The sequence below is a fragment of the Podarcis vaucheri genome, assembly GCF_965113315.1.
Source record: "Podarcis vaucheri genome assembly, chromosome: 12".
Taxonomy (NCBI): Eukaryota; Metazoa; Chordata; class Lepidosauria; order Squamata; family Lacertidae; genus Podarcis; species Podarcis vaucheri.
The window spans coordinates 56,573,667-56,592,049 of NC_138750.1; the positions used below are offsets into that span (position 1 = coordinate 56,573,667).

Sequence of the window (18,383 nt, forward strand, 5' to 3'; positions counted from 1 at the left end):
GGCATGATACAAAATGGCTGCCATAGGGTTTGTCGCATGATACAATATGGCTTCCACGGGGTGTGTGGCATGATACAATATGGCTTCCGTAGGGTGTGTGACATGATACAAAATGGCTTCCACAGGGTGTGTGTCATGATACAAAATGGCTTCCATAGGGTGTGTGGCATGATACAATATGGCTTCCATAGGGTGTGTGGCATGATACAATATGGCTTCCATAGGGTTTGTGGCATGCTACAAAATGCCTGCCATAGGGTGTGTGGCATGATACAAAATGGCCACCACATCTAAAAGAGCAGCAGAAGAAGCCAGAACACAAAACAGTGTGGGCATGCCCTCATGTCTCATGCAGTGTGGATTTTTGAGGGAATATTTACTGAGATTTTCTATGGGTGCCATAGGAAGTGCTTACTGGCAGGCACATCTAGCACCCCCAGGTGCCACGTTGGTGGCAGGAGAAATTGTCAGCTTCAGAAATGTGTTTTGTTTTTCAGTCTTTGATCAAAGCAGGAGCTCTTTTGTTTTATTCCTTAAGTGATTTATTTCAGTATCCGTTTGCATCTTCAGGATTATTTCCTTGGTAAGATGTATGCTGTTAAGTGTTTGTTACTGTGTTTATTTGAAGAAAAAAGTAAAGGGGAAAAGTGCAGAAACCTAAGGAGAGGGGAGAGGGGAGAGATGTGGCTTTGTTGCCAGGAGTGGAGGGTGAGGAGGAAAGAAATTCTCTCTCCAGATATAATAGCAATACAGTTCCCTGATTGTAAATGTCTGACATCAGAAAACAAATGGCAATGGAATAAGACAGGAAGAGAAGATGCAGCTACCGTGATGGCAAGAGACAAATGGAGGTGGACAGAAAATATAATGGGAACCTGCTGAATGGCACCAGTTTTTTAATGAGATCTGGGGCAGTTGATGTTTTGAGATGGGGTGGAGCAGTAACATGCAGAGATCGTGACTGAGAAGAAAGAGAGGTGACTTGCAAGAAGGAGTGATTTGAACCCTGGTCTCTTAGGTCCTAGTCAAACACTTTAACCACTGACTCTCTTGTCATGCCAGAGACCAGCACTCCGAGAGACGCTCTCTGGAGTCTCAGACACAGATTTTTTTCCATCACCAGTTCTCTAAGGTCCTTTAAACTGGAAATGCTTGGAGGAACTGAACCCAGCTCTTTGCATGCCAAATATGTGCTCTACACCAAGGGGGATAATGGCTCATGGGATGGTTGTTTGCATCAGTCAATCTGCCTTTCAGCAAGGTGCACACCCAAGAAGCTGAATCTTCGCTGATATGGGCAGATTAAAAACACACACGCTTCTTTACATTGTGCAATGGCCATCTTTAACCAGGGGTGCAAAGGGTGTGGTGCACCCGGGCGTCGAATTCTGGGGGGCACCAAATGTATTCTGGGGGGTGCCAAATGTATACCTACTGTATACGTTTCTGAGCACAATTCAAAGTGTTGGTGCTGACCTTTAAAGCCCTAAACGGCCTCGGTCCAGTATAACTGAAGGAGCGTTTCAATCCCCATCGTTCAGCCCGGAGGTCCAGCTCTGAGGGCCTTCTGGCGGTTCCCTCCCTGTGAGAAGTGAGGTTACAGGGAAGCAGGCAGAGGGCCTTCTTGGTGGTGGCGCCCGCCCTGTGGAATGCCCTCCACTAGATGTCAAAGAGAAGAACAACTACCAATTTTTCATGAAAAATGGGAAAAGTGGTATTATACCGACAAAAACAGAATGGCTTGCCAAATTAGTGGAGTATTACAATATATCCAAAACAATGGGAGAAATTGGAAGGATCTCAAAAGAGAAGATAGACAGGGACTGGAAGGTGTTTAAAGGATACTGCAAAACCATATTGAAAAATCAGAACTCCTATTAGAATAAACAAGTTCTGTTTTAAATATTGAAATACTAAATAAGATGGATAACAATGTGTAATAGAAAAAGAAGCAGAAAATTGGGTTAAAGGTGTGTGAAAGAAAGTAATAGAAGTGGAAAGAAATTGCAATTGAGTAGATTGGAAGTCTAACACAAAGGTGGGGTGAGGGTGGTGGATGGTGATGGGAAAGGAAATATCTGTGGGATTGAGTGTAGGTATGTTTGAACATTTTTAAGGATTGTATGAAATGTTTGTGTATTCGTAATATGTGTATATTAATGCTGAATTATTTTAATAATAAAAACTTTTCAAAAAAAGAAAGAGAAAAAAAGAACTACCAGACTTTTAGAAGACATCTGAAGGCAGCCCTCTTTAGGGAAGCTTTTAATGTTATTTTTGCTGTGAGCAATTTTCCATTTTCTTCCCCCCCCAAAAAATGTTGACATTCCCCCTCTCAAAAAAAGCTCAGCAACTTCTTTGAGTCCCCCCCTTAAAAATCTGGGGGTGGCTAAACTAAATTTGGGGGCGTTGGGCGGATCTTTGCACCCCAGCAGCGCATATGCTAAAGACGGCCCTGACGTAGTGCGTAGCTAAACTATGGAACTCACTCCCAAGGAGACAGTGATGGCCACTAACCTTGATGACTTTAGAAGAGGATTGGACAAATTAATCGAGGAGAAAGCTATCAGTGACTATTAGGATGGCTATGCTCTGCTTGCATGGCTGGAGGCAGAAATGCTTCCGAACATCAGTTACTGGAAACCACAGGAGGAGAAAGTTGTTCGTGTGTTCAGTGTTACATGCACCCAAGGAAACGGGGGCAATTGGCAGGCCCCCAGCAGGCTCCATCCCACTGGCCGGTGTGCCGGCTGAACTCTGGTCCTTGTTGCAGCATAAATCTGCGGCTCAGGCTTCAGTAGACTGAGCACGCTAATCAGCAGAGAAACGCTGTGCGAACAGAAGTGGCACGAGAGGCTGTGTGAACATATTTACAAGCAGGTTTATTCAGCATAGATCAGGACAAAAGGAAACATGTCTGATCTCCTTCATGTCCAAAGCAAAACAGAAAGCTATACACAAACGGAAGTTCCTAGCAAGCTGTGCTGGACTGTAAACAGACATGTGACATGCAACAATTCCAAGCGGCTAACATTCTCCTTTCCCTTCCTCCCCCACAACAAACACTCTGTGAGGTGAGTAGGGCTGAGAGACTTCAGAGAAGTGTGACTGGCCCAAGGTCACCCAGCAGCTGCATGTGAAGGAGCGGAGATGCGAACCCGGTTCACCAGATTACGAGTCTACCGCTTTTAACCACTACACCACACTGGAGCTGTAGTCCAATGATTTGTGGAGGGCACCAGGGTGAGGGAGACGGGCCTGGTAAGTCTATGTGTTGATGTTCCAAGAGCTGTTTTGGATCCTGTCTGCTATGGGCATCTTGTAGCTTTCTCTCTGAACATTTCTGGAGTGTTTATGATCGGCCAAGCACTCCCAGAACGCTCGTATGCAACTCCCACTCAGCATACACCGGTATAATGCCACCATCCAAGTGTCTCTTTATAACTCTTCAGGGGACTGACTTGATACTTTGCTTTTCAGGATGCAGCTGGCAGCAATTTGGTGACTTGTATGAATGTACCTTATGCAATCTTATGCACCCTGGTAGGTGTGAGGATGATTACAGGCGTCAGAAGAAGTCTTTCATGGTAAATGACAGCTCCTGATCATGCTCATTATCACCCTCTCAAAATGAAAACGCAAATACGTATTGGGAAGACACGTTCAGTGGGGTGGCAGCAAGTAACTTGGAGAAGGCCACACACACTTCTGTGCTTCCGTCGGGCAACTTTTCCACTCACAGCTAGAGATAGGGGACAAATTCAATTCGTTCTACCTTTAACCTGCCCAGTTCACGATTGGTTACTTCAGTACAAGAACTGGAACACAGCCCTGCATTGAGATTTACACCCGTCCAAAGACTGCAAAGCAGCCAAGCAATTAATGGTGGAAACTGCAAGGAGGAAACTTCTAATTCAAGTTGCAAGGGATCTTTGCTGAATCTGAGCAAATGTTCTGGAAAGATGACACTTAAACGATGGGCCTTGCCACATTATACAGTGCCAAATTAGGCATGATATGGAACTGTTTTAAAATTCCTGTTGCGACTGCTCCTGCCAACCTAGCAGTTCGAAAGCACATCAAAGTGCAAGTAGATAAATAGGTACCGCTCCGGCGGGAAGGTAAACGGCATTTCTGTGCGCTGCTCTGGTTCGCCAGAAGCGGCTTAGTCATGCTGGCCACATGACCCGGAAGCTGTACGCCAGCTCCCTCGGCCAATAAAGCGAGATGAGCGCTGCAACCCCAGAGTCTTCCGCGACTGGACCTAATGGTCAGGGGTCCCTTTACCTTTACCTATTACCTCTGCAGTGTTAAAAGAGCCCAGGTATGGAATCAGTCCTCTTTGTTTTTTTAAAAAAAGATATTTATTGAAATTTTCAAAATATTACAAAATTAAAAAAGAAAAAAGAAAAATACAAAATAAAAATAGTTAAAAAGAATTTGCTCTTTCAATGACTTTTCTTTCATTTGCTTATTTCCCGGACCTCCTCGCGCCGCCCTTTTCTGTATTCCTGTTCAGATAGTTAGTTCAGCAAATCCCTCCCCTCTTTGTTTATCCTGGTCTTCAATCTTAAAATATTGTAACATTGGATTTTTACCTATTAATCGTCCATTTTCTCGTTCCCTTATAACATTACAGCTATAGACCACTTAGTTTCTATCCAACATCATTCTAACATTCATTAATTTTACAATATTTCTGTAAATAGTCTTTAAACTTTTTTCCAATCTTCTTCAACCAACTCTTCTCCCTGGTCTCGGATTCTGCCAGTTCCATATAGTCCATCACCTTCATCTGCCATTCTTCCAGGGTGGGTAGATCTTGTGTCTTCCAATACTTTGCGATAAGTATTCTTGCTGCTCTTGTGGCATACATAAAGAAAGTTCTATCCTTCTTTGGCACCAATGGAATCAGTCCTCTTTGGACATGCTTCCAACATGGCCACTTCTGCCTTAAGGAGGAGGTGTGTTGCGGGCTCTCACGACCCCTCCACGTGCGCAGGGGGTGGGTGGCCAGCCCTGCGTAACTGAAGAAGAGAAGAAGAGTTTGGATTTGATATCCCGCCTTTCACTCCCCTTCAGGAGTCTCAAAGCGGCTAACAATCTCCTTTTCCCTTCCTCCCCCACAACAAACACTCTGTGAGGTAAGTGGGGCTGAGAGACTTCAGAGAAGTGTGACTGGCCCAAGGTCACCCAACAGTTGCAGGTGGAGGAGCGGAGATGCGAACCTGGTTCCCCAGATTACGTGACTACCGCTCTTAACCACTACACCACACTGGCTCTCACTGGGGGATTCCCAGCTGCGTCACTGGCCAGGCCGACCAATCTGGTTGGTCTGGGGGTGTGGCCTGCCCGATAAAGTCAGGATGCAGCCAGGAGATCTCTCTCTTTCCGGCTCCCTGCATTTCCGGTTTTCCCACCCTCCTGCCCTTTAAGGTTTTCATGACTTTTGACCTTGCTATGGACTTCGGTTGGTCGCCTTGGATCAATTCTATGCTTCCAGGTGCCATAAGAAAGCTGCAGAGATAGTGCAGGATAGTGCGCACCCCGGAAATGATCTCTTTCAGCTTCTGCCTTCTGGAAGAAGGTACAGGGTTATAAAGACTAGGACTAGCCGCCTGAGAAACAGTTTCTATCCAACTGCAATTTTGGTTTTAAACGCAGTGTATGGTAGTCTCTATGGGAGTATATTGTATTTAATTATGGGGTATCAGAGTTTTTAGGGGGCTAACCAGACTGGGATGGCTGGGATAGCAGGCTTGTTGGTTTCTGAATGTCTGATGCAGATTTTCAATTTTGTTGTTCTGTATGGGACAATGACAATAAAGATTATCGTATCGATGAGGGGCCTGGTAGGAATTTTTCCACTTGGCAAATTGGCACCAGCCACTTGGTTTTCGCCTACCTCGTAGCAAATTGTCACAACTTTTTAAGGTTTGGCGGTTAAGCATTGGAATGTTTCTGGAGAAGAGAAGAGTGGAGGTCGTGCCATCACCTCCCCGCATATGGAAGGGTGTTCTGTTAAAGGATTCTGGGGGGCATGGTCCTGTCCGAAGCCTGGGGAGGTGAGGGCCTAAGGCACGCCCCCTATCAGTGACCCCCAGGGGAGTTCCTAGTTGATGTGCATCAGCAGGATTCTCCCTACTGGTGGTTAACCCTTTCCGGACTCCCTGCAGATGTGCTGGAGTCAGATATAGTCGGTTAGATTCAATGCCTAAGCCAATACTGCTCATCACCTGTAACCAATAAAGTTGTGGCCTTTTTTAGCCCATTAACCTTAAATATTTAAGGCCATGTGTCTTTATTCAACCAAGTGTGTGTGTGTGTGTGTGTGTGTGTGTGTGTGTGTTTCGGATCTTGCCACGCAACCCAAATCGTGTTCCAGCCAATAAACCAATGCTATTCCCGTCTTCTTTCCGGTTAAACAACGGCAAGAACAAAACTCTCCAAATCCATAGAAACCCAAAACAGAAGAAGTGTTTATTATTGAAAATATTTACACCATATCATCAGTGTGACATAAAAAGCCCCCGAGGATTGTCTACTGCATTCCCCAATGCAGACAAGACACTCTTGATGCAATGCAAGCCTCACAGCTGCAGTGTCACCATCATCTTTGTATCGTGTTTCCCTTTAGAAAAAAAAACCAGCTCATTTCTGAGCCTCCATCAAAAGAAGTTGAGAAATCTTTCGGTTGTCCTCTTTCCAGGGAAAAGCAAAGGCCGCTGAAGAAGCTGGTCAGCACTCTTTCAAAGCTCAGTGGTGAAGGAGAGGTGAACAAAAAGACAATCTGAGAGAGAAATACTACAGAGATGGTCCATTTAAAAGCTTCGTCTGCCAGCACCACCAGTATTTAGCACAGAAGGCAAATTCTGCTCCCAACACCTTGAAAACAGCGGAGAAGGTCCGTGTGCAGTTTCTAACCCTCCATTCCTCACATTTCCACCTTTTTTGGGTAGGTGGTGGTGGTGGGGGAGTGTTGTCTTGGAAATTGAAACAGGCTTGTAAATCGCCAAGCTAAGTGAGCTTCACCTCCAGGCCTCTAGGAGAGTAAGATCACAAGGCGGCTAGATATTTTGTTGCTGTTGCATTCAGGTTACCGGTGCTCCACAAATGACGAAAACAGGGACATGAAAGGCCAATGGAGAAACATGAAATTCTTGAGGGCTAGAACCTTCTGCGGGCTGTGATTGGCAACCCACACAGGTGGCAAGGGGATGGGGGAGTAAGGCTACTGAGAAGGATGAGACATTTCCAGACGGGTTATTTCTGCAGGACAATTGCACAGATGCTGGTAATAGGGTGTGTGTGTGTTCTGGCTCCCTGCCTTTTAGGTGGGGCTTCTTTTGGGTGGGTGATGCAATATCCCAGCCCTCCATCCGCAGTATTGTGTAGCTCTGGTAATGTGACTTTCCTTCTGGTAGCTTGGCCCCAGATGGGTGGAATGATGGGTGGAATGTGGCCTTGTCAAAGCTGCAGTCGTTTAGAGGTGGACCCAAGGTGCCATTACTGACCAGTAGCACAGATCCTACAACTTGAAACCACCCAGAATTGTGAGGTCGTGTTTGTGTGCGTCATTTTAAACAACGTTAGAGGTTGAGGGCTGTTCCTAAAACGCAGCATTCTTAAAATAAAATAAAATTGGCACAGAGCTTCAAGACTAGGGTTTCAAGACTGTTCAATAGTAGGGAAAGGACCACCTGGCAGGGATTCCTTATCTGTGATTCCGGCACGGCAGGTGGTTGGTTTAGATGACCGTTGGGGTCTCTTCCAACTTTAGATTTCTTTGGCTCTAGGCCCAGAGCTCGCTGGGAGCAGATAGGCTTGCATCAACCTTTAGGAGGTCCTTGCATCAAGGCAGGGCTAGGAGAGGCCCCAATCCAAAACCCTGGACAGCCGTGGCCGGTCAGTGTACACAATACCGCCCTAGATCGACCATTGGTCTGCACTGATGCCAGGCAGCTTCCCATGTTCCTAACCACGATTCCTGCAGTCAATTTTGGTTTATAAATAAAATAAATAAGGCGGCAGACCTGTGCACACTCACTTGGGATTTAAAGCTGAGTAAACTTGCATAGGATTGGCTTGTTAGTTTTCGAAAGGCAATGGTCTCTCGCATATGATCCCTTCATTTAGCAGGATCCCCAGGAAACAGAAGTTCAGGGTCTCCCTGAAATGAGGGTAGGTTCCCTGTTACAGTGGGGTTGTATGGGCCCGTCCAGAGATTCCCCATGACGGCCTTGGCCCAGTATACCTGAAGGAGTGTCTCCACCCCCATCGTTCTGCCCGGACACTGAGGTCCAGCTCTGAGGACCTTCTGGCGGTTCCCTCCCTGCGAGAAGCCAGGGAACCAGGCAGAGGGCCTTCTTGGTGGTGGCACCTGCCCTGTGGAACGCCTTCCCACCAGATGTCAAAGAGAAAAGCAACTACCAGACTTTTAGAAGACATCTGAAGGCAGCCCTGTTTAGGGAAGCTTTTAATGTTTGATGGACTATTGTATTTTAATATTTTGTTGGAAGCCGCACAGAGTGGCTGGGGAAACCCAGCCAGATGGACGGGGTATAAATAATAAATTATTATTATGGTTGCAGTTCTCCTATTTGGGTTTTCAAAGCATAGGGTATTTCTGGAGGGGAGAGTGTGGGAAAGCAATAAATGGAGAAGACAGTAAGGGCTGTGGCACTCCCTCCGAAGGTTGTGGACTCTCCTTCCTTTTTAAGCAGAGGTTGGGTGGCCATCTGTCATGGATGCTTTAGCTGCGATTCCTGCATTGCAGGGGGGTTGGACTAGATGACCCTCAGGGGTCTACCACATGGACGAGGAGGAATTGTGACAACCAAGGGGTTAAAAAGAGAAAAAAGAACACAGGGAGAAAGAGTATTTTTCTGGTGTAGGAATGAGTATGAGGAGAAGGAGGAAAGAGAACAAAACTCCATAGTCAGCTGGTGGTTGGCTGGGGCTTGTCACACGGCTGCCGTCTGTTTTATACTGTGAAAACTAATCCTTGTCGGAGAGGTTGGGATGGACATGGCTCGGGCCACGCGGACGCGAAGGGAGTGGTGGTCTTGCCAGCGGTGCCATCTCTTCCGGGCTGCAGAACGTACCTAGTGGGAAGGAGAGAGAGAGAAAGAAAGAGGGTGAAAATCAGCAGTGAGTCAACGGTGTGATGCAGCAGCAAGAAAAGCTAATGCAATTCTAGGCTGCATCAACAGTCAAGGGAAGTGGCAATTCCAATCAGTTCTGCCTTTGTCGGACCCCACCGGGAGCCCTGTGTCCCGTTCTGGGCAGCCAAGCTGGAACATGTGCAGAGGAGGGCAACCAAGGTGATCAAAGGTCTGGAAACCAAGCCTGATGAGGAATGGTTGAAAGAGCTGGGTATGTTTAGCCCAAGGAAGAGGAGTCTGAGAGCAGATACGATAAGCACCTTCAAATATCTCGGCAGAAGAAGACTGGAAAAAATTTAAGGACTATTTACAAAAATATTGTAAAATTAAGGAATGTTGAATGATGTTGGACTGAAATTAAGTGTTTTCAAGCTGTAATTATGATAAAATGGTTTTCTATTTGTAAGTAAGAATTTAAAGTTATAATAATCTAAGATGTTGGAGAGAAAATAAGGTGTTTCTTTTTTCTTTCTTTTCTTTTTAAGCTGTAATGCTTTGAGATAAGGATTTGCTGTATAAATAATTTGAATTGGATATACAAGAAGGGGAGGTACGAGGAGGTCCGGGAAATAAGTTATGAGAAAATAAGTTGTGAAATTTATGTGTTTTTAATGTTTTTATGTTTGCTTTTTTCTTTTTGTTTGTAAAAAAATGGAAACTCTAATAAATATTTTTTTAAAAACAACAACAACAAATATCTCAAGGGCTGTCACATGGAAGAGGGAACAAGCTTGTATTTTCCTGCTCCGGAGGGTAGTACTAAATATCAGGAAGAACTTTCTGACAGTAAGAGCTGTTGGACAGTTGAATGGGCTTCCTCAGGAGACAGGGGTGTTGCGTGCAGAGGGACAGGGTGGCCGTAGCCCCAGGCACATGGCCGCGATGGCTGGCTGGGCTCCCTCAAGCAGGCCGTGCAGTGTGGCCCTGTGAACTCTCCATGCCCCAAGCCTGCCTGGTGGTGAGACAGAGGCCCCAAGCCTCCACACCCAGCCCCTGGTCCTGCCTGATCCTGCCCCCCAACACCAATAAAGGACGCAGTGCCACAGTCAGGAGGCAATAGATTCTCCTTCCTTGGAGGTTTTTAAGCAGACATTGGGTGTCCATCTGTCATGAATGCTTTAGTTGAGATTCCCGCATTGCAGGGGGCTGGACCAGGTGAATCTGGGGGTCCCTACCAACTGTGCGGTGGGACGCGGGTGGCGCTGTGGGTTAAACCACAGAGCCTAGGACTTGCCGATCAGAAGATTGGCGGTTCGAATCCCCGCGACGGGGTGAGCTCCCGTTGCTCGGTCCCTGCTGCTGCCAACCTAGCAGTTCGAAAGCATGTCAAAATGCAAGTAGATAAATAGGTACCACTCCAGCGGGAAGGTAAACAGCGTTTCTGTGCACTGCTCTGGTTCGCCAGAAGCGGCTTAGTCATGCTGGCCACATGACCCGGAAGCTGTACACCGGCTTCCTCGACCAATAAAGCGAGATGAGCCCATAACCCCAGTGTCGGCCACAAATGGACCTGATGGTCAGGGGTCCCTTTACCTTTACCATCTGTGCAATTGTACGAGACTGTGTGTTAGAGGTAATTTCTTTGCTTTGGGGAGGAGCTAACCTGGAGGCCAACTGAGCAGAGGGACATCCTCTCATAGCCCCGTGAATCTTGGTTGTGAGACTAGGATTTGGTCAGGAGAGGGGAGAGCTGTGGCTCAGTGGGACAGTGTTTGCCTTGCATGCAGGAGGTTCCTAGGTTTCATCCCCAATACCGCCTCTAGGTAGGGCTAGGAAAGACCATGGGGAGTGCTCTGTCCATGTGGACCAAAGGCAGACTTGCTGATCCACCTTTTTTTTTTTTGCCTCCGGCATGTCACCTCCAGAAGACTGCATGTGAGCAAACATGGGCCTCGGAACTAAAAAGGTTCCCTGCCCCTTAGCAAACGCCTTGCTGAGTAGCGATGCCCTCCTGGTCCTACAAATCTGGTGGTTCTGATTTCTGGCGGATGCTTTCGTAACCGCATGTCTCCTTCCTGAGCGAGGCCTGAAAAGCTTCTCTCAACAGCGCTGTGCGGGCAGGTGGGTAGCTCATCAGTTAAATCGTGATTCATAACGGGCTATTATGACAAGCAAGCTCCCAGGCTGCTGAATTCGTAATAAAAGTCATGCGTACAATGAGGCAGATTGTTGCTTGGTGCTCCTAGGACATTCTTGCTATTGCAAAACCTGCTGCTTAGAGAGAGATTTTCCAGGCTATCAATGCTGCACATTCACTCACTCACAGCCCTTTATGGCTGACTCCTCACACAGTGTCTTTCTACAGTTGAATGAATAGCTGATTGCAAGTTCAGGTTTCTCAGAGCTGGCATATTGGGACTACAAATGAAATCAGCCACCTTGGGTGATTCCTTCTCTGCGGAATCGATATTTCCCAAAGATGAGAACCGCATTCCACACTGCCTTATTTACAGTGTCTATTGTCTAGTCCCAAACTTGGGTCTCTAGCTGTTTTTGGACTACAACTCCCATGATCCCTAGCTAGCAGCACCAGCGGTCAGGGATGGTGGGAGTTAGACTGGTTAGTTGCTTGTTGCCCAAATGTCTCCAGGCGACTCGGAACACATTTAGAAACATAAACACATTGCTGTTTAACAGATTCATTCAAAACACCTGCAATTTGCACACACAGCATACACAAAACAGCAGCACCCCACCCTCAAATGGCAACAGAAAACTTTGGCAGCACATAAGAACAGGGTTGAGGGACATTGGTGGCGCTGTGGGTTAAACCACAGAGCCTAGGTCTTGCCGATCAGAAGGTCGGCGGTTTGAATCCCTGCGACCTCGCTGCTCAAGCCTTAGCTGTGCAACTCTGATTAACATGTTAACATCTGGTCCTCTAGCAGCACAGAAATACTGTATTTTTCGCCCCATAGGACGCACCGGCCCATAGGACGCATCAAGTTTTTTTGGGGGGAAATAAAGGGGAAAAAAATATTTCCCCCCAGGCACTTGTGGGGCCGGCAGCGGGGAGAAGCGCTCTTCTCCCCGCAGCCCGCCTTCAGATCAGGTCCGGGGACAGCGGGGAGACGCGCTGCGCCTCCCAGCTGTCCCCGGAGCTTGCGGGGCAGGCAGCGGGGTCTCCCCGCCGTCAGCCTCCAAACCACTTTGGGAGACAGCGGGATGGCGGCGTTCCGCCTCCCTCTGTCCCCCGACCTTGTGGGGCTGGCGCTGGGGCTCTCCTGAAGCCTGGAGAGCGAGAGGGGTTGGTGCGTACCGACCCCTCTCGCTCTCCAGGCTTCAGTGAAAGCCTGCATTCGCCGCATAGGACGCACACACATTTCCCCTTCATTTTTGGAGGGGGAAAAGTGCATCCTATAGGGTGAAAAATATGGTAAGCATAAAATCCAGCTTCTAAAAATCCCTACACACACACACACACACACACGATTGGATTGCTGTATTTCTATTTGAATGCAAGTGGCTTTGGATACTTTTAGCTGAGAAGAAGCTGGCATAGTCATTTGCCAACCAAAATAAACGACCATTATTATTTTATCTTTTGCAACGGACTGGAAGCTGTGATGACACCTCTGAGGCGAGAGTTCCAAGCTTCAAACCTCTTGGATTTGATCAGATATAGAGCCTGACTCTTCCGTGACCTGAAATGTGAGCTGCAGGCCATGTTTAGCACCTGCTAAAAAGAGCCTGCGGTTTGCTTTTCAGAGCTCCTTCCTAACAGAGAGGAGAGAGGGAGGCAAAGCGGGTGTGAAGTCACAATGGAGAGAAGAAGAAACTGCTTCTTCTTCCTGATATTCCTCTCCATTATCTCTCTCATCTAGTCTAATCTTCCCTGGCAGCTTGAAGGCAGAGGGGCAAGGATGGTTAGCAGCCAAGGCAGAGAGATAACCTTAAACAACAGAAAAGGACAGAAAGCCCATTTTTGTGTGGTTTCCAGCTGGTAGGGGAGATTAGTTAGAGGACAAGGAATGAATGGATGTGCTTTCTGCCCTGCAGAGCTGTTGGTTACAACTAAGGCTCAATAATGATGGAATGGCAGGTATTGCTGAACAATTCCCCCCTTCTAGTGTTTTGAATCACCAAGGGATTTGCCCCCCTGCTTCCTCAAGAGAAAATACATCAATTATGGGCACCACATAGATGCTTATCTATAAACACCGCTGTTATAAATAAAAAAGCCAGCTTGCTTCAAATGGATCGGAGGAGAAATGGCAGGACTCCTCTTTCTCCACGGCTGGAAAGTGGCTGTCGCTCTTAATTCACGCTAGGAGGAAACAATTGAATCTGCTGGCGAAACGTCAGAAGTAGTTGATCTGCAAGATTGTTTTTCCAGTCAGATGAATACGATGTATTCCCTTGGCATGGAAAATAACTGCCCCGTTTCCCAGATGTGATGGGAGCAGATAAATCTACCCTCCAGCTGTCTGTCTAGGTTAGCCTTCAACAGGTGAGTGCCCTGCAGATGTTTCCGTTGCCAAATCCCATCAGTTCAGTTTTGCTGGTTCGTGCTGGTGGGATTTGCAGCACAAAACTTCTGGAAGGCACTGCCTTTGCAAAGGCAATTGTATAATCTCTCCTTTCTAATTTGTAAAGAAAAGGCTTTTGTTTATTTTAAAGTTTAGTCTGCCTTTCGATTAGACGCTTACAAGGCAGCTTACAAAAAAACAAAGTTAGAAGCAGCGGACACTAAAGGCAGCTTACGTAACAAAACAAAAATGAACCCTCTTCCCACAAGCACATAAAATGTTAATCAGCCCAAAACCTGGTTATAGAGAAACGTTTTCGCCTGGCGAAAGGGGAGGGAAATTTTAAAAAGTATACCCGCGGTGCTTAAAATGGCACAGGAGTATAGGAAGCCACCTTATACTTGCTGGAGTTTGGCAAATATATTGGAGTGGTGTGCCAAAATAAACAGTCTGGCAAAAGCACATCAAAGTGCAAGTAGATAAATAGGTACCACTCCAGTGGGAAGGTAAACGGCGTTTCCGTGCGCTGCTCTGGTTCGCCAGAAGCGGCTTAGTCATGATGGCCACATGACCCGGAAGCTGTATGCCGGCTCCCTCGGCCAATAAAGCGAGATGAGCGCCGCAACCCCAGAGTCGGCCACGACTGGACCTGATGATCAGGGGTCCCTTTACCTTTTTAAGGCTGCCTGGTGGGGACTGGTGAGAGAAAGCAAGAGGACGCCCAATGCCTTGTGATGAGAGACTTCACTTAGAATGCGTTTTGAGCCTCTTGGTCAGAGGCGGCCAATATGGAGCCTGGATTTAAACTCCTATCAGACGCCGACAGCATGGCCGGTGAACAGGGATGAGGGGTGTTGTGGTCCAGGAACATTTGTAGGGCACCATGTTGGTTTGCCCCTGCATTAAATTGATATGGGAAAAAGGAAGTTAAAACTGGCGACAACAGGACCGCCTCCTGTTCCAGGCTGAAGTCTGCAGGGTTTGTTTTAGAGCAGTGTTTCCCAACCTTTTTTGGGCAAAGGCACACTTGTTTCATGAAAAAAATATCGAGGCACACCACGTTACAGCCCCATGACGTCAGCGCGCAGCGTCACGCCGGGAGGGACGCACGAAGGAGGGGGGGAGGGCGAGCGGAGGCAGCGGCGAGCCCCGTTCTTCCCCATCCGCCCCTTTCCGTGCAAGGAGCGCGAACAGGTGTGAGAAGGGGGTCAAACCTGCGGGCCGGCGCCGGGGAACCTCCAAGCTTGGGGGGGGGGAGGAGGCAGCAAAGCGAGGCAGGAAGGAGAGCGCGGCTTGGCTGGGTGAGCTTTGGCAGGGGCAGGGAATGAGACGTGCGAGGCGGGCGCTGCGGATGGAGGCGCTGCCCGCCGAGCTCGCAGGCAGGCAGCCAGGCAGGCAGACGGCGAGAGCCCCGCGCTGGGCGGCCTCTCCTCGCCGCCACCGCCCCGCCTCTCGCCGCCCGACTCGCCCGCCTCCCTCCGGGGACGGCGCCCCAATCGAAAATTTGACTTAAAAAAAAATATTTCGAATTTTTTAATTTTTCCCACGGCACACCAGGCAACATCTCGCGGCACACTAGTGTGCCGCGGAACAGTGGTTGAAAAACACTGTTTTAGAGAGTCCAAGCTATGGGACCTGAGTGTTCAGGACCACGGCCAGCTCATTCTGGGCCTGGGAGCTCCATGCAAGCAAGCCTAAGTACAGTGGTGCCTCGGGTTAAGTACTTAATTCGTTCCTGAGGTCCGTTCTTAACCTGAAACTGTTCTTAACCTGAAGCACCACTTTAGCTAATGGGGCCTTCCGCTGCTGCCATGCGATTTCTGTTCTCATCCTGAAGCAAAGTTCTTAACCCGAGGTACTATTTCTGGGTTAGCGGAGTCTGTAACCTGAAGCGTATGTAACCTGAAGCGTCTATAACCAGAGGTACCACTGTACTGATGGAAGGGTGTTCGAAGCTCTGTTTCCTCAGAGGGTAGCTCTTTTGGCTTAGAAAGCCCTTTCCAAAATAGTAAAACATCTTGGCGGTCCCGGGCCACAGGGAGGTTAGGCTGGCCTCGACCAGAGCCAGGGCTTTTTTGGCTGTGGCCCCGATCTGGTGGAACGCTCTGTCACAAGAGACCAGGGCCCTGCGGGACTTGACATCTTTCTGCAGGGCCTGCAAGACAGAGCTGTTCCACCAGGCTTTTGGCCAATGGTTGCCATTAATTTGACTCTGAATTGATTTTAGAATGAATTGATTATAGAATGTATTTCAATTAACTGATTGTGATTTTATGTAAACTGTGTTATTTTTACTGTTGTTAGCCGCTCTGAGCCTGGCTTCGGCTGGGGAGGGAGGGATATAAGTAAATTATTATTATTATTATTATTATTATTATTATTATTATTATTATTATTAAAGTTAAAGGTCATCCGGCTGACTCCAAACAGGAGTCCACAAACCTTACGACTATTTCTGCTGTACAAGGCCAGACACACTCCTCCGAACAACTCTGTGCAGTATGCCAATAATAATGGTAAGGATAATATTCTGAATATCCTCATCAGCGTACATCGTTGTTGTTTTTTACCTCAAGGGCACAGAAGAAAGATCCCCGTCCTAAGGAAATTAAACCTAAAGTTTGCAAGGCAAAGGGTGAAAACCAGCACATGTCCCCATTTCACAGATAGGGAGCTGAGGCCCAGAGCTATATGGGCCACAGAACCAAGGGACTGTCTGCATCACTGCATGGGGAAATTGAACTCAGGTCTCCTTGCCTCCAGCCCACTGCTTCAAACTACATCTCATCTTGACTATATCTCATCTTGCATTTAGCATGGTGGTTTCTTATTTTTCACTGGAAAAAACTTACATGAGGGATTCCAGCTCCGATACCTGAAAATAATAATAATAATAATTTATACCCCGCCCTCCCCAGCCAAGACCAGGCTCAGGGTGGCTAACACCAGGTATAAAAACAAATTATTAAAATACAACTTAAAAACAAGATTAAAATACAACATTAAAATGCAGCCTCATTTCCGTAGAAACTCTAATCAAAAACTTTTTGGGGATGCAAACGTCAAATCTTCACCAAGGCCAACTATCCAGACTGGTCCTATATGTGGGCCAGAAAAAAGCCAGGGAAGTGCCCAAATAAGAGTTCCATCACAGAAGGAGAAAGGAAAATGGAAAAGAAAGATGCAAGCAATTTTCTCCTTCAGCCTGTTCTCTCTCTCTCTCTCTCTCCTCAGCCTCTGGCAAACTTTTTGAAGTGCACCCGGGGAATGGAAAAGAAGTGCAATTTGCCTGTGATGGCACTGACACTGAAAGTGCAGCAGAGATTCTGGGAATGGCATAAAACTATATTGAGAGAAGGCAGGTGGTGTTGCAAAGCACCCTGGAGAGCCCTGCAGAAGGCAGAGCGATGGATCACAGATGCTGAGGAGGAGGGCGACTTCACAAAGCAAAGGTCCTTTGGATGCAAAGGCTAAACCTCTGTCCCACGAGGCTTTCACATCCACCGCTGGCCTCTCCCCATTCCCTATCCCCAGGTAACCGTGCCCTGGCAGCCCCTTCTCCTTGCCATTGCCATGGAGAAGGGGTGGTTTGCATCAGGAAAGGACGGAAGGGGAAGGGAAGGCTTAAACCAAACACTCACCTCTTTTCCTCGAACACCCTCCCAACTGCTGCAATTTCATTATATTTCAAAAATTCATCCTACTGCTCTTCAGCACAACAGCATTTTGTTGTAAAAACCACTTCCGACATCAGGAGGAGGTGGTGTTGCAGGCTTCATGCCCCCAACACGTGCGCGGAGGCTGGCTCCCAGGCCCTGCGCGATCAGGGGAATCCTGGGGCCATGTCATCCCCTGAGCCAGCCAATCGGTGTGTGGCTTGCCTCATTTAAGGCAAGCGCAGCCTGGGATCTCCGTCTTTGGCTGCTCAGCTACGTTGGTTTTCCCACGCGCCCGCCCTTCAAGGTTCCCCTTCTGACCTTGCTATGGACCTTGGTTGGTCGCCGTTGAGGGGCCTGGTAGGAATTTTTTCCACTTGGCAAATTGGCACCGGCCATTTGGGTTTTTTTTGCCTACCTCGTAGCAAATCGTCACAACTTCTTGGTTTGGCGGTTAGGCATTGGTCGGGGTATTGCTATGTAGATGTGTTGGGGGAGCACCATCACCTCCCCCAAATGTTGAAGGGTAGTCCGGTAAAGGATTCTGGGGGGCTTGGCCTCGTCCAAAGCCTATGGAGGTCAGGGCCTAAAGTGCGCCCCTGAACAGTGACCCCGGGGGAGTCCCTAGTTGATGTGCATCAGCAGGACTCCTCCTACTGGTGTTAACCCTTCCTGGTCTTCAAGCAAACAGGCTGAAGCCAGATAGTCAGATAGGACCAATGCCTAAGCCAATACTGCTCTTTTCCTGTAACCAATAAAGTTGTGGCCAATTTTAGCCCATTAACCTAAAATAATGGTGTCATGTGTCTTTATTCCTACCGGGGAGAGGCGGGAACTCGCCAGGCAAATTATAAAACAGGGTAGAGGAACCTTTTCAAATTCCAGGACTACATCCCACGGCCAGCTCAGGAGGACAGGGTATAAATAAATTATTTATTGTTGTTGTTGTTGTTGTTGTTGTTGTTGTTGTTGTTATCCAGGCAAGCAAGAAGCATTATCACAGTCCAAGAGCACATACTAGCTAGACAAAAGCACTCAAAGAGACCCTGGAGCATGGATGATGAGAGGTGGCCCTCATGAGTGTGTGTTTGTGT

The 18,383-nt window shown here is 47.7% G+C and overlaps 1 protein-coding gene across 4 annotated transcripts in view; it reads right to left on the reverse strand.

The window, feature by feature from the left end:
- Window positions 1-8,810: 8,810 nt before the first annotated feature.
- The window catches only part of CRHR2 (corticotropin releasing hormone receptor 2), a 201,264-nt gene continuing 191,691 nt past the window's right edge, over window positions 8,811-18,383 (reverse strand). For all 4 annotated transcript variants that reach the window (XM_082192528.1, XM_082192530.1, XM_082192529.1 and 1 more), the window contains one exon: window positions 8,811-9,104. In XM_082192528.1, the coding sequence (XP_082048654.1) occupies window positions 8,964-9,104 (141 nt within the window). In that variant the 3' untranslated portion in view covers window positions 8,811-8,963. The remainder of the gene's footprint in view (window positions 9,105-18,383) is intronic.